Source organism: Erigeron canadensis, chromosome 4 (assembly GCF_010389155.1).
Source record: "Erigeron canadensis isolate Cc75 chromosome 4, C_canadensis_v1, whole genome shotgun sequence".
NCBI classification, from domain to species: Eukaryota; Viridiplantae; Streptophyta; class Magnoliopsida; order Asterales; family Asteraceae; genus Erigeron; species Erigeron canadensis.
The window spans coordinates 33028258-33045434 of record NC_057764.1 but is presented as its reverse complement, the minus strand read 5'-3'; the positions used below and the strand labels follow the sequence as shown (position 1 = coordinate 33045434).

At 33.2% G+C, this 17177-nt stretch overlaps 2 protein-coding genes across 4 annotated transcripts; both read right to left on the bottom strand.

Moving 5' to 3' along the window:
• Positions 1-3582: 3582 nt before the first annotated feature.
• Positions 3583-10686, bottom strand: LOC122595266 (phosphatidylinositol 4-phosphate 5-kinase 8-like). 3 transcript variants are annotated; one of them, XM_043767605.1, is made up of 10 exons: positions 10503-10686; positions 10091-10119; positions 7768-8832; positions 6773-6940; positions 5663-5828; positions 5325-5435; positions 5050-5237; positions 4796-4947; positions 4439-4604; positions 3583-4250 (listed from the first exon to the last, which is right to left on the bottom strand). In XM_043767605.1, the coding sequence occupies exons 2-10, from the start codon at positions 10105-10107 to the stop codon at positions 3935-3937; spliced, it is 2349 nt and encodes a 782-aa protein (XP_043623540.1). In that variant the 5' UTR covers positions 10108-10119; positions 10503-10686; the 3' UTR covers positions 3583-3934. The 3 variants fall into 3 exon arrangements, with proteins under 3 accessions (XP_043623540.1, XP_043623542.1, XP_043623541.1); XM_043767607.1 differs by lacking the exon at positions 10091-10119; XM_043767606.1 differs by lacking the exons at positions 10091-10119; positions 10503-10686 and adding an exon at positions 10048-10065.
• Positions 10687-12950: 2264 nt separating this feature from the next.
• Positions 12951-16256, bottom strand: LOC122595471 (RNA demethylase ALKBH9B-like). Its single transcript, XM_043767838.1, has 6 exons — positions 15823-16256; positions 15038-15448; positions 14520-14605; positions 14107-14417; positions 13936-14007; positions 12951-13407 (listed from the first exon to the last, which is right to left on the bottom strand). The coding sequence occupies exons 1-6, from the start codon at positions 15980-15982 to the stop codon at positions 13128-13130; spliced, it is 1320 nt and encodes a 439-aa protein (XP_043623773.1). The 5' UTR covers positions 15983-16256; the 3' UTR covers positions 12951-13127.
• Between the last annotated feature and the right edge of the window lie 921 nt (positions 16257-17177).

Sequence of the window (17177 nt, the reverse complement as noted above, 5' to 3'; positions counted from 1 at the left end):
AGTGTAAATATTGAAATTTATGTGGTGAAAATCAAAAGAATAAAAAGCTAAAAGTGTAAAGATTGAAATTTTTGTTGAAGATAAAAAGAATAAAAAATATACTTACTAAAATGTATTATTGTTTAGTGCTAAAAGTATAAAGATTGAAACTTATTGGTAAAATCAAAAGAATAAAAAGCTAAAAGTGTAAAGAATGAAACTTTTGTTGTGAAGATAAAAAGAATAGACAATGTACTATTATTTACTAAAAGGTATTATAGTTTAGTGTTAAAAGTGTAAAGATTGAAACTTATGTAGTGTAAATAAAAAGTATACTATTATTTATTAAAATGTATTATAGTTTAGTGTTAAAAGTGTAAAGATTGAAACTTATGTAGTGAAAATAAAAAGAATAAAAAGTATACTATTATTTACTAAAATGTATTATATTTTAGTGTTAAAAGTGTAAAGATTGAAACTTATGTCATGAATATAAAAAAAATAAAAAGTATATTATTCTTTACACGTTGATTATGCAAGGATTATGATGGATGTATTGTACCGGCATCATATGACTCATACGTGGTGAATTAATAGATATTCAATTATGGTACTGGGCTAGGATTCCCTCCATTACCCTTATTTTTTTAAAAAAAAAACTTAAAACTTAAAAAAAAAATTGACAAACCCCAAAAATTTAAAAAGAGAAATAAGTAGGGACAAACATTCAAAAACCAAAATAGTAGGAAAAAGATATAGGTGGGAACAAAAAAAAATAGTTACTGTAGTTTGCACGAAAACAAAAGATTTGTTTTTAATATATATATATATATATATATATATATATATATAATAAAAGTATTTATTTCTTTTAAAATTTATTTCTTTCAAAATAAATACTTTTATTAAAGTGCAGATTATTATTTATTTCTTTTGAACGGCATTGGTGTTTAAAGAGCTTATCTTTTTTGGTCAATGTGTCAATAAATACCCTATTTTTCTAGAAAAAGTTCCATAATCCATATACATAGCAATTTGAAAGAGATTTGGGGGAATTATATAGAAATTTGTTGGGAATGAAATCTTTTTATACAATATTGTATAACACCATAAAGGGAACCCACTAAAGCAGGACAAAGCTAGAACACTTATATAGTGTATTCATTCTCGTTTGTGTATTATTAAACTATGTGTTCAAATGTAAAATTACATAAACTTTCTACTGAAGTTATTAAAATTGTTTAATTAAGCAAAGTTCAATTGAACATCTAATAAAATGGAGATCGATTTGTTGAGAGGATCTTTAGTGCAAACTTTATTAAGATAACGTATATTAAAATTTTTGATATTTGCGAGTTCAGACAAAATATATATGGGATTAATCACGAAAATACTAACATACTTTCTCATTTGTATATGGTTGCCCATTATACTTTTTTATTGATAAGGTTTACCCACAAACTTTTTTTTTTACACGGTTGACCCAAATCTTCAAAACTGGTTATTTCTCATATTCAAATCTTCATAACTGTTTATCTTTCTAAAAAGAAAACCCATAAATTTTAATAAAAAAAAGAGAATTTTCCAAAAATAATTCCAACAATTATATACATGTTGTAGTATAAAACATTTGATTCATAAACTTGTCCCATTTGGTTGACAATCCGGTAGATAATCAAAAATTTGTCAAACGAATAGTTGACTAATTCGGCATTTACATTATCAATTTCAAACTCACATTATAAACTCACCTTTGTTAGCCTGCAAGAATTTAAACATCTCGCCGAAAAACTCAAAATCGACATTTTCTCTCTCGTTTCTTCGAATTGAAACTCGAAATTTGTACCAAAACACTCGAAATTAAAATCCGCACAAACCCTAACCAACAGAAATACGAATTACAATTTTCTGGTGACTGAGCGGTTAGCGGTTGGACTTTTTTTTAGAAAAATCTTTTGTTTTTTTAATTAAAATTTATGGGTTTTATTTTTAGAGAAAGAAGCAATTTTGAAGATTTGAGTATGAGAGAATACCAACTATGAATATTTGGGTTAACCATGTACAAATTTTAAGAGTCTGTTGTTAATACACATTAATAAAAAATTTCAATGGACAACCATGTACAAAAGGAAAAGTACATTAGTCATCCAGTGATTAAACTAGTCGTTGTGAATCCATGTCAGCTTCATTAAACGTCCACGTGGTTGCCACGTCATTAAAAAGGGTGATTACCAGTAATATGGGCCAACCGTGTAAAAAAAAATAGTTTGTGCGTAAAGCTCATCAATAAAAAGGTATAATGGACAACCGTGTACAAATGAGAAAGTACGTTGATCTTCCGTGATTAATCCCATATACACGTTCAATGTTTAGTCTACTGTATTATTTAGGTGAAAATGCTCGACATAGACGTCTCCGTTCGGAGTCGCTTTCTGTAACTGTAATACGGAGTAATTGAATGTGCGTAGATATATATAAGCATTGAATATTAAATGATCATAATTCCAAAGGCATCCACTTATTTGATGTTCATTTAAGAAATCAGATCAGCCTTTTTCACCTTTAATCATGACACAATCATGCACATATATGAGCTTCTTATATTAATGGAGGTAGGTGTTGAATACATTATTCACTCCATATATTAATATTAATAATGATATAAACAATATGAATAATGTGAGCAATCTATAGGTCTTTGGTCTAGTATCAACAGTATTTCATCACTTAGTGATACGAGTTCAAACGTTTTTATAGTGATATTTTTTCATGTTATTAATGTTACATAATTGCATACTTGCATAGGTTATATAGGCTCAAGCATATATCTAAAATAAATCCTGAATTCAATTTAGAGTTCATTACAACTAACGTGCCAACTGCAAACATTGTGCTAGCTTTGTTTTAGAATGTTTAACAGGGAAAACTGCTTTCCCTTTTCTGGAAAAGTTTTTGTAATTTCATTGTTATCAAATAGACCTCTACTTATAATTTGATGCATTATTGACTTATTGTCTATCATGTCTAGCTAAAAACAAACACTTTGATGGTATTGACTTCTTATATGACCAAAAAGCATTAAACGATTGTGAGTTCTAAAGGCCGATATATGCTATATATTTGTATGAACCACTATCACGAAGCAAGGCTTCGATGTGGCATAAAACAGAGATATATGGACATATGGTCGCATCTCACTAAAGTCTAGAAAATAGTCGCAAAATTATTGGTTAAGCCACAAACATTCAAGCCAAAAGTTTGACTTGCTCAGTATCGGTTAAAAACAGAGATTACGGTCGCTTACAATTTACCATCATGCAAGCAAGACAATCTAGATCTTCCAGTTAAATAACCGTTTTTGAAACAGTATGTAGTAGTTTTTTATGCAACAATAAAACTATAAAAGAAACCCAATAAATAGTTGACATATAGTCAAACTTCTTTTTTTTTTACCATTAACTCTAATTTTCATGGAAGAGACCTAGTTTTTTTAGTTTGACCATGACATATCATATCACGACATAAATATTGGTGTCTATAGATGTGATTGATGGATGCAGAAAAACTTTCAATTCATAAGAGACTAAGAAAACAAAATAAAAGGGCCCACAATGAAATTTGTGTATTGAAAAAAGAAAGAAAAAAGAACAAGCCCCCAAAAGAGAGCATACATTGTTCCTTCATTCAAACAAAACATGCAACTGATCCATTGGACCCCTATGAAATTGAAGACCAGTCATCCTGCCTTGTCTTGTTGACAAACCTAAAGGGCACATACAAATGTCTGAATCAACTAGTGAGGTGTTCACCAATAGTGATTCAGCTTGGAATGGGGTGGAAATTGTTTGTACATCAACAAAAACAAAAATATATGCAAATATATGATGTGATATGGTACAGATACAACTACATCTACAAAAGTGATGACCAAAGGACTGAAAAGACTATATACTTGCTATGTTATAAATGAATCTTGCATCATGTTAGAAGTTCCAAGATCAACAGGAAAAACCTTCTCCAAAAAATTGATGAAACGTTTCGAGTAGAATTTAGGATCCGCAACGGATATTGACATGGGATCGTACCGAACCGATTTACAGGCATGCTCTATTTTCTTCCTCACGCTATAGTCTTGTAGTATATCAATTATGCCAAGATATAGAACAACGTCATATACCTCAAATAGTTCTACTTCTGCTGAACTGGTTGTATCCTGTGAAACTTTGCGGTTTGCCTGAGCTGGCATATTGACACCTAACTGCACTCGTAATCTGATAGAATTTATAAATGGATATCCCATTAGAACTTCTCAATCCAAATTTTATATTGTCCAGGCTCATGACAAAATAAGTAATCAGTGATAATGATTTTATAATGGGAAAGAAAATAAATGCAGATCATATTTACCTGGGATAAAAGCCTTTTACCTAATAAAATAAAATAAATACAGATCAAATACCTTCCAGTACCAGGAAGAAGTAGATCAACTTCCTTGTCACCTACAGAAAACGCTCTCAAGGTGCTTCCTCTTATGTGAGGACCTGGTGCAGTGTTGACAGAACTAGGTTCATGCGTCACTAGAAGAAGACCTGATGGAGGGATTGAGAGGTCCCCTGACGTTGACCCTAAGGATGCAAACTATAGTTGTTAATAGTCATATAAGCTACAATATACTTAGAAAGATAAAAAAGGTAAAATGGCAAATTAACGAGATGATAACATTCCAGTCTACACGTAGAGATGCACAAATGACTATAATGCTCAACAGCTGAGTGAAACAAACGGGTTACTGTGAAAAACTGAAACAAATGTTTACCATCACTAACAGGTGCACCACACCCGAGCTTTGCGCCGGGTGGTTCCAAAAGGGCCTTTAAATGCTCAGGAGCTCTAAAATGCAATCCCAGGAGGAGGCTGTAATCTATGACCTGCTGAGATTCTAAAAAGTTGCAGTCTAGACGGATTTGGCTGCAAAAAGTATTGGAAGGAAGTTACGAGAATGTTGCTACTAATATAGTGAATGGCTAGTAAATCATATACAGTGGTAGTAACATGACCGTACAGACTTACTCAAAAAGTGCCTCACGCAATGACTTGTCCATACGGAATTCATATGCTAGATCAAGGTCTTTTAATGTGGTGCCCTCATCTATATGATCCTTATTTGTTATTCTTCCTTGACAAGAACCCTTCAAATCATAACGTCGATGTATCCGAAGTTCTGTTTTAAACATGTTTCCCATGACTATAAAACGTACCTAAAAATGTAATTAATTGAAAATAAAATTTGTTAAGTCAATTTAAATATAAAAAAAGGCTACAATACATGAAGCAGAAATAGATACCTTCTTGCCGCCTCTCAATGTTATCTCATGTAGGCCAAAAAACTTGGTGATCAAAGTGTTATCATACTTCTTTACATGATCGTAATAGCTAGGAAGCATCTTGAGTAGAACCTACAAAGCATCATGAGACATAACCAACACATTTTATTTTGCAAATGAAAGCAATATGCACAACTCGATGCTGGATTATCAAGTTGAAAGTACAATATGGAAATAACAACACTTCGGGCTAACTGTGTAGAAAAGCAACCAACTTTCTCCCTGTTTCAGGCCATACACATTTTTAAGCACGAATGCCATTCAGAAAATGCAGAACAAATGCTTCAAAAGATTCAAACCTTCAGTTCAGATTTTCTTAATGTCTTGATAACAAAGCTGTCATCATGAGAAAGGTAGAATATGCTCCCACTTTTTCCTGGAGAAGAGAGCTCTCTCAAACCATCATCCCCACATATGGACATCATATATTCAGCAGCATCCAGCTTGAACATCTCCCTCAAATTCCTGAAATAAATCTATCATGATCTACCAGAATTACACATACATCAAATGAGATAACATAGACACCATATTTTACTTAAAGAAATTTCATCAGATAAGAAAAATGAAATCTTCAGAACTAAGCAGTAAAAGGTTTATAAAGACATAAATAAGATAGTAATGTATAATCAAATAAGTTATGGCACTGTATAAATTACAAGTCACGAAGTTAGGAAGTGACGATCGCTATGAGTCTGCATATAGTAAAAGAAATCCCTCCCTCTGTATTACTACTTGATATTAGCTAAATTATACATGTTTACATTATAGTTTTGATAGCTAATATCCTTTATTTATAGGGAAAAGTATATGTGTGTGTATGTAACTTGTCACCAGCTATTATTGTATGAAAGAAACTTTAGTCGGGTTCATTGTATGTAAGTAACCTGTTAAAATTGAATGAATAGTGTAAACAAGTTGATGTAGAGGTCTCTCATTGGGCCATGTATCAGATGCCTGGTGGTGCCACGTTGATTTCTTACACGATTCGTTCAATTTTAGCAGGTTACTTACATACAATAAACCCGACTAAAGTTTCTTTCATACAATAGTAACTGGTCACAAGTTACATACACACACAAATACTTTTCCCTTATTTATATATATATGTTAAGTTAAATTTCTGTTATTATGGTCACTGGTATTTACAGAAGTCCTTTGTAGGTCATTTGCATGCAAGATGGTGATTTGAAGCTTAAAAGACCATATTTGGAGAAAAAAGTGACTAAAAGATGAGTACAAGTGAGGTGATTTGAGCCTTGACAATTTGGTGATCAAAATAAGTCACTACTCTACTTCTGCTTCATCCTATACACCTTATAAACCATAATACATCTACATATCTGCCCTTTATATTAATTCTACCATAGTGAAACCAATATGAACACCAACACCAGTTAAACAGATACCTAAATACCATAGGACAGTAGTCTTTCCAGGAGAAGTCAATGGAGTAGTGTGGAGGTGTAAACTGTGAACCCTTCCTAGGGAAATACATCCTTATTCTAGCTCGTTCCCCAAAATCTGAAGATCTAACTTCACGCATAGGAACTGGTGTAATCTTACCAACTGTGTACCTGTGAACTTCAAATGATACAATACATGAGCAACTGTACTAATAATAACTTATAATGGTACTTGGTAACACTGATAAGAAATGGAATATAACTTTAAGTGAAAAACTTCCAACATCACACTCACATTATTAGAGCTTTAAACTATGGGATTTAAAATTTTAGCTGAAGTAAAATTGTAAAAACTTGCATTAGGAAGAAAAAAAAGCATTAGGCTTCTTAAGTCATAGGCAAGGGGATTAGGGTGGGTGGATCCAGTATTTAGATATGTTCATTAGAGTACTATTTTATATGTTCCGTAAAGTATCAGTTTTAGTACTCATATGCAAAAGTTGTTTGTATAGAGTACCTTGCTAGTACTGGCTAGCGACAGTAGTTAAAGTGCATCTTGGAGAGGTATCCTGGTGACTCAAATTTTAAAAACATGGATCTGTCATTTAAGGAGTACATTGTGACTGTAGCTACACCACTTACGCACAATCTTAAAGAACATTAGGTATTACTCGTGCTACAATGAAAAGGTCAGGGGGAATTGGTTTGAAGAGCGAGCGCTTATGGTATGTCATAGATATCAACTTTGGACTTGGCAGCATGTATGTACCAAATCGTATAGTTGAATAACCCAATGCCATATGTATGATCGACATTCAACGAGATGTGTTCATGTATTATCTTCAACAGGGGTCTCTTCTATTTTTTTAAATTCTTTCTATTGACAGTTTCTTCAATATATACTATGCTGCTTAAGTCCTGAGTATTGGAGTGCAGGCGATCATGCACTGAAGTTCACTGTCCAGAGGAGATACAAAGTTTAAGTTTAGTTCATTTACCTGATACCTAGTTGCAGATTAAGCATCAGATAGTAACTCTTATGGCCCTCAAATATATCGACACATGATTTCTTTTTCACTTCATTTGCATGAAATTTGTTCTGCTGCTTGTTTTTGGACGATAGTCCTACTTTACTCTTAACACGTTCTTTCATTAAAACACCTTGCATGTACTCCCTTTCCCAAGCCACAGTGCTATCATCATCTAGCTCACTTTCCTCTTCATCTGAAATATACGACAACATGTCTGTTTTCCCAGAAGTTGAGAACTCTCTAGTAGAATCCCCAAAGCTATAATCTTCTTCAGGCGGTAGTCTCCTGCTTGATATTCGACCTGAGTCTCTGAAGAACCCATTGAACGATATTTTTTCAGATAGACTTCTACCAACATTACGTTCCAAATCCCTGAACCTCTCAGACCTAGCGGTAGAACCATCAGTTATCAGGCCTTTCTTTCTGTCGAACTTTCTAAAAGATGCACATTTCCGCCCTGCAGCATAAAATGTACCTTGTCCATCCTTGAGACCCTTAGTCCAAGTCCCAAAATAATAACTTCCATCCACGAACCTATAGACACCTGACCCATGTCTATGCCCATTTGACCAAGAACCATCAAACAGGTCACCATTCAGCCATTTCATCACCCCTCGACCACACATTTTTCCACCTTTCCAGTTTCCTATATACATGTTGCCATTACTCCAAGCGTACTTGCCACTGCCTTCATGTACTCCGTCTTTCCAGCAGCCATCATAAATATCAGAGTTGCTATACTGCTTTCTCCCAAGCCCATTTTGTATGTTCAACCTCCAGGAGCCTTTGTATACAGATCCGTCAGGATTTGTCAACGTGCCAAAACCATGGAGATAGCCCCCAGAAAATTCACCCTCGTATATTGTTCCAGATGACCAAGAGATCTGCCCTCTCCCACTCATTTTTCCATCTTCCCAATTACCATCATAAACTGTACCATCTGACCACGTGTATCTACCCACGCCGTGAGGAATATTTCCCTTCACATCGCCAAAATAGATATCTCCATGTAAATTTATCTCTTGACTCATCCTGAAACCATAAAAAAATACACAAGTGAACATCATTAAATTCTAAAATTAAATTGGCAACTGTCATTTTAAACTCAAAGAATGGGAAAAACAAATCTTGCAGAGAATAGAAACTGGTAATAGCTTATAGATTTCGATAAAAATAGCTCAGCCGGGCCCCAAAATTATATGATAATGCCTTCCAAATTATTGAATTTCAGACCGCTTGGCAGTAGATGCCAAGGAAATGTATAAGTAGAAAAGATGCTACAATAGATATGCAAACTCTCTTACAATTTACCGTAAAGAATGAATTCAGATCTGAGAGGTGACAAATATAACTAAAAAAATCAACCTAGATGTGCCTGACCTGGTGCATGCTCGCCATGTAAATTTTAAATTTCCTCTCCCATCTTCACATCCACTGTTCTTACAATTTGTCCTCATCATACTCTTCGGTTAAATTTTAGGCATACCAAAAAGATCTATCGATCATTTTTCTTAAAAACAATCACAATTACATCATATGATTTTCAACGAAACGAATGATCAAAACATTTCCATGTTGAAATCGGGCATAATATGGAATGTTTTCCCTTGGTAAAGAGAAGCACGCGAAGAAGCCCACGCCGGAAACATGTTTGACCAACCGTTATAATGTACCACTCCAAGTACTCATATGAGGAAAGCCCCACATGTAGACACAGAGAGAGATGGACTTATGATTCTGGTTCTAAGTAGAAATCTGGAAAACTTGGTCAATCTTCTAGAAGTGCAAGCCCATACTTAGTAAGGTTCTAGGTAAAATAAAACAACTAGTAAAGTAAAACAAATAAAACAATAGATTTATCTTTGCTGAAAATCACCGTGCATCATGAAAATCATCGTGCATCAATATATGTATTTGTGCTTCGTGAATCGTCGTGCATCAATTTTATCATGATCTAAGGGTCAAGATCTTGTCCTATTTGTTTTACGTTAATACTTGTTTTACAATAACCAACCCCTATTTAATAATACATACAAAAACGCAGCAAGGTTGGAATTTCATACTCGGCAAATGAACTAAGATTACAATTCATATCTAATAATCTCTAAAAATAATATATGTTTGATCCAGATAAAATAGAAGGACCGTAGAAAATACTTGAAAAGTATAAGCATATTCGAAATAGATATTATATCCGGGGACTAATTAACTAGTAGCTACAATATTATATACATAAAACTTTCATACATTCATTCAAAAAACATTGAACTTGGTATTGACTATTAATAACCTGTTGACTTTGACCATTTCCCAGAGTACCTGAAGAAGAACAAAAGTTACCTAACTCAGATTTAGTAAAACATAAAAAACCGATCCATTATCGGCCTCTCGCCTACCAATTCCACGATAAATCGCATAGTTAACAATACACGGGGCCAGAATTTGAACCACTAGACTAGACTACTATCACAGGACAACCTAATTCAACTTACCTATATATAATCAGATGCAAAATATATACATATATCTGGATTAAACAATTTAAACCGCAACATCATTTCTACATTAACCAGATTTAAATATAACATACAATAACTACAAATATAGATACAATCATATCACATCTCAACATATATATATATATATATGTACTAGTGATTGGGGAATAAAAGTGATTAAAAAAGTAGTGAAGAATAACTAACCTCTTGTCAGTTATAGCATATGAAAAAACACAGCCCAACAAAACTGAAGATCCAGAAATGAAGTAATAAGGCGCCGATTTTAAAACCTATAGAATCAGAAAGTGTATGTATAATTATTATTAGTGGAGTTCATTCGCTGGTCTTTTTTAACTTACATGTGTGTATTTATATGATATAAAATCCAGGTGAAAATAAAATAGAAAAGAGAAAGGAAGGAAGGAAATTGGGAGAAATTGAAATTTGGGAGGATATGAAATGAATAGGTGGCAAGCATGCAAAATAATGTCAGAAGAATAAGGAGCGTTGGATTGAAAATGATCGGATGGAGATAACGACTTTGTCCATTCATCTGGTCTGACTTGGTGACGACACAAAGCATATGGTGTGGTGTGTACTGTGTTGTAATAAGATTCACTTGTTTATTTTTTTCTCTTTATTTAATTCATTAAATTAAGTTTATTTTTCTCGCATATTTATGGAATCTTTTTGTTTGCTCGAACATAAAAATGTGGGGAATAGTATTGTCCTTTCCACTTTCTTGTCTAACTTCAACCGTTTGAAACAAAAAGACTCCTCCATGTTATTCTTCTGTACTACTCGTATGTGTGAGTGTGTCTATGTGAGTCGTGAAAAGAAAGTTTTTTACTTTTTGCACCTTTTTGGGTTTGCAAAAATGACCAATAAACTCGAAACGTATATAAATAATCACAACACATATTCAAAATCGCAACGCAAAACCTTGTAATTGCAACACAAAAGTTAAAATTGCCACTCGAAATTGGAAATCACAATGCATAATGGTTAATCGCAACATGAATTTAAAGATTACAAATTGAATCTGAAAAATCACCATACACATTTAGGGTAATTTGATCACTTTATTGTTGTCTATTAGTCTATATACCCTTTCATCAACATCACTTCCAACATAGGTGGACCTACATAGAACCTGGGGGTAGCCCGGGTTACAGGTCCGTCAGATTCATTTAGTGTAATTTTTTTGGAAAACGATATATTATTCATTAGTGCTACGAGTCAAACAAATATAGGATACCCGTCAATGTAACTAATTCAAAACATTATCCTAATAAATAACACATAAAGACGTACTTGTGTAATTAAATGATAAATGAAAACTACCCAAAGTGCCAAAAACTCTTAACAATCATTAAAAATAATCAAAAATCTTTTTAAAAAATCGTAACAATTTAGTCGGTATCGTTATTTTACGTCGATATAAGGCCAACAATAAAAAATTTGTGCTACCAGTCCCTACAAATCCTGGGTCCGCCACTGCCTTCCAATCTTCAACAGACCAGTATCAAGCATCACTGCATCACTCATCTCCAGCGACAACCGATCGGGCGACCACTAGGGACTAATTGTACCACTACCACAACAACATCGCTCGCAACTCATAAGTAAATAATTGTAAAATGAAAGTGAAAATTGCCACTCGAAATTGACAATTGCAGCACAAAATTGGAAAGTGTATGGTGACTTTGGTATTTTGTTGGGTTCCGATTTCATGGTATTATGCTGCGATGATTTTCGAGTTTGTGCTATGATTTTTGAATTGTGTTGCGATTTTATTGGTCATTTATGCAAACCTAATCATTGTTGGCTAATATCGTATACTATCATTAAACATTTTTGGTCAATCAGATTATTTTCTCTTTTGAAACGGTGAACACCAATTCCCTATGCATCTTCCAAGTTTTCGTTGAAACAAGAGGGAAAAAAAAAGAAATTAAACTGGCATGTACCTAACCCGTATTGATCCATATACATTTTGACCCATTACCCAAACCCGTATTACTCGTCCATTCTGCCAGGGCTACACCATATCGATGGCTTTATACATATACTAGGTCGTATAAATCATTTCATCTTAGCAAAGTTGATTAAAATCTTCTCATGTTCACATCACATGGGTCCAAATGAAACCTATTTTTGTCTTCATCATCTTTGGCAACATTCTGTATGACATGATCCCCATAAGCACCACACATCTAAAGTGACAAAGTGGCTAAACATATACATTCACCTTAGTGTAAACATTGTAACGTGACTAAAAGGGAATATTATTCATATTTGACTTAACATACACGACAGTGACCCATTTGTTAAACTTGAGTTTTCTTCTATATGTGACAACGACAATTTTCCAAAATATTGGATATACAAACTACGGTTAAAGAAGAAACAATATAAAACAAAAGATGGAAATAAAAGACTCATAGTAAAATACCACCACAAGAGTGAAAGGGAACTTTAGCCAAAAGAAATCGTTGGCCATACTCTATAAATCTCATCAAATACCACATCAGATAATACACATAATAAAGTGGTTAGGTTAGATGCACCTATGTTATATCTATTTATCTATCTTCAACTAATTAAATATTCATATAAAATACATATGCAAATCCAAAATGACAATATTACTGAACTTCTCAAATATGTTACTGTATTAAAAATTGAAATTGAAATTTTTACCAAAAATAAAGAATAAACAACATATACTTGTTGAATGGTACAACACATCAATAGCCACTTATTTTTTGCTTGCAAAATAAATTTCTAGAGCACAGACAACAAAACAAATGACAGTTTTCCGAACCCTCAAGCCTTGTAAACATTCTTCTTGGAACCACGTTGTTGGCTTGCAGTTCCAGCTCCTAGAGGTGGGAAATCGTTTTCTCCATTAAACAATGATGGACTGTTTGACTTTGAAGCAGTAAGAGGGTGAGGAGTAGCATGAGCAGGAGGAGATGTTTGTATAGATACGGCCTGCTTTTGTTGTGATGGTGATCCAAGTGGAGTTATAAACCGTAATTGTGGATCAGGTGAATAATCATATGGAATCTTACTTTCATCCATTTTCCTGAATGTAATAGAAATCCTGCAACAAAACAACAATGAAATCAAAATGCAAAATTGAAGCGTTGAAATTAGAAGTGACAACACTTCATTTATAATGGGTTAATCATTGGCGTTTTTAATTGCAAACAAGTTAAATAAAAATATATCAGTAAATATGGGATGGGATGTATTTTTAAGTTTTACAACAACATAAATCATTTTATGCAAAATTTATGTTTTCTTTGCAAGTGGGGTGATTTGTACAATACATTACTGAGATACAATATTAAGAGTAGATGGAACAATAATTCACCATCGTGCACGTAGCGTACAAAGTAATTTGCTTGGTATACCTACCTATAATAATCATATGATACTTGTAACCATATAATGCTTTGACTATTTACGCTTAAATATAGAAGTAATTTAGCATTTATATAGGTCAACCCGCACTATAAAAATATCCATTTCGATCATATCTGGTTTGACCGTTATCCAGCCCAATCAAGCCACCCATTTTGCCAGCTCTAACTGAATTAAAATGTTTGGTTCTTAAAAGAAGTCATACCTTTTGGCAGGGACTGCTGGGACACAATGTTTGGCAACATCAGCGCCGTTACCCTTTAATACGAGCACTGATCTGCAAGTATGGAAGTTTTACCAATCAGTTATTAACACCGACACTACTTTCTCAATGTAATCAACAAACACAAAAAATAAAGGAAAATATAATTCATACCCGACAGGTAAGGGTATTGAAACAGGGCCTGAAAATTCTCCAGGGCCAACAATCTTGAGGTTTGATCCAAAAAGTATGTTGCATTCGGTCAAGAATGATATGGTGCAAAATGGTCTAAGAAAGTCATGGTGATCAATATGTGGTGGAATGCAATCCCCTTCATCGTATATATTCACTATGCAGCTGTTGGGGACACAAGTTGGGGGCAAGACATGCCACCTAACCATTCTTTTGATCATCTGTATGAACACTGGAGGCAGGGGATCAACTTCTTCGTCTCTAATTATTCCCGGAGGGTTCCCATTTTTATCCTGGATAATATGACAAAGTCAATACAAAACTCTGCATCGTATACGCCTATACTTTGAAGTAAGAAAGAAAGAAAGCGATAAGAATTTAGGATGGCTACATACCACTGCATAATTATAGCAACAACCGAATTGAATTGTAACACGGCCTTTGCCTCGCATCCACTTTGTAGGTTCTGTATATGTTCGCTCTGCAGATATTACATTATGATTAGTACAAAGAGAAGAATAATCACTTTGTTGGGTTTAGGATACGGGTCTACAGGTTATAGAACCTTCTTAAAATTGGGCTTATAATCAATCTCTCACTGTTGAACAATAAAAGTTTGTTATAAATGACATAGGTAATTCGTCAAAATAACGTAAAGTGTCTTTCTAATGCATACAAGCTCCTAGCTATTTATTCAAAATATTAGATTAGTATATAAGTACAACTTTGGTGATCATATCAAACACCACTTAAAACAATATTTGGACAAAATCATTTACATGTCAACTCAACCAGACGTTGTTTTGATTTGTGCGAAACGCTACTCATTGACACGTTACCCAACCCTGTTAACCCACCATTCTGCCACCTGTACAGTTTATAATATAAAATATATGTGCGGCATAATACGAACCTCTAAGCTGTCCCCTTTGGCCCATACGTTGAAACTCATACACGGAATCAACAATCGTCTTTTGCTCCTCAGGACTGAACACTTGAGTGTGTAGCTCAAGCCCTTGAAGGACATTCACATTCCTCCCATTAACCTTCTCAATATGTGTAAAGTTGGTTCTCCTTCCAACTTTCGAAAACTGTAACTTTTCCTTCTGTTCCTCGGACATCAATTCACCTTCCGCCAATCTGTTTTCCAACAGTCTACTAGGTGTTGATCGACTTGCCGAGTTTACTTGTTTATTGTCAACTGATGTTGGGGAGAACTTGTTACTTCCTGACCGAATCTTATCTGGAGTTCCAATTGACAAACTCTTGACCGAAGATTCTAGATTACCCTCGGTTGACTTCGACGATTTATCTGTTCGTTTCCCTACCAAAATAAAAGAAGAATAGACAATAACTCAATAAGACCGATTGCTTCAAAATAACTTAACTAAGAAACATAATTTCAAATATATATGGTCGTTGCAAACTTAATCTCTAAAAGTAGTAAAATCATAGTTCAGGTTGATAAATACCAATTATGATGACAAATTTCAAGAGCACTAAATATGACATAATCAATCATCAGCTACATAGAAATTACATAAAGGCAAAGTCTTCCGACATTAAATACAACGCTTTAAGACTACCACATTATAGTTACAACTTTAAAACATTCAATTAATACCCGTATCGATGATTTCTAAAACTTTCAAGTATTAAAAAAAAAAGAGAGAGAGAATAATTTGAAAGACGCCTTACTATGAATGATGGATTGAACATGCGAATGCAAAGCAAGATCACAATGATCACAAAACCTTTGAGACAGCAATAGCTCTTCGATTTCTTGACGACTAAATCCCTTTACTATCGACGACCAATCACCTTTCGCCGCGTCACCGCCGTTACTTATTCCGGTCATCTTTCACAGTTAATTATTATTCAAATCCACTAACAAAAAAATATACTGAACAAATTTGAAGATAGATTGAAATTATTATTATTAGAGAAATAAACAAGTCGAATTATTTGATACGGCTGAATGAATTGATTAGGGTTATCATATCACTATATTTATGGAGTAATATATATATATATTGTGAATCAGATTTATATATAAGGAATTACGTGTTTCTAAAGAATTCTGCGTAAAGAGTTTCCTAAAATTAAGGAAACAAGTTTAAGAACAAGCACAATACTATTCCGAACACACGCGGTTCAGATTAGGTAACTACTTTGTACGAGTACTTCTTTTCTTTTTTCTACTAATTTTGTAGCAACAATAATTCTTTTTACATATAAATAGAAAATATCTAATGTTATCAACGTTTTGGAGTTTTCAATAAATTTTGTTTTTATCCGTTTTAGAACAATTTTAACGTTTCAGTAATCATTGGTAGTAATGATTGCAACTACGTTTTACGGAGTATGAAAACTAGTAAATTTTGGAGCCCGCATTAAGACCTTAATTATCCTTTTGAAACGATTTAATGTATATTGAACTTTCAATTATTTATTAATTAAAATATTATGCTATTGATATGTTTGTTTAAAATTATTCAATAAATCAAAAAGTAATTCGTAATGTAAACCATAATGGGATATGGTATAGCAAAAATATTAATATATTAATTGAGAATTTAAACGGGTCCAATGTAACAAAATGCAAATAGTGATACGAGATGTACCACAAAAATTTCAGACGAGTCAAAAGAAAAATAGTGTCAAAAAACAAAAAGTAACCCGTAGCTGAAAGTCCGAATAGTTGTACGGGGTATGACATTAACAAATAGCAACTCACCACGTAATTAAGTTACTATTCACAAAAAAATAAAAATAACTTAAATGGGATCCAATATGACAAAATTTAAATAGTAATACGGGATGTTAAATCAACCATTGATCAACACTTGGTGAGCAATGATTGGTGACACATGCCTGGAAATTAAATAGTATGTCATTATTTATAGTCATGCCATTTAATATATATATATATAGTAATTGATATATATACAATTAATTATTTAAGCATATTATATAATTATTTAAATATATTATACAAGTCAGTAAAACATGTTTATGATAAATAAATTTAAAATTGTGGTATGAATATCACC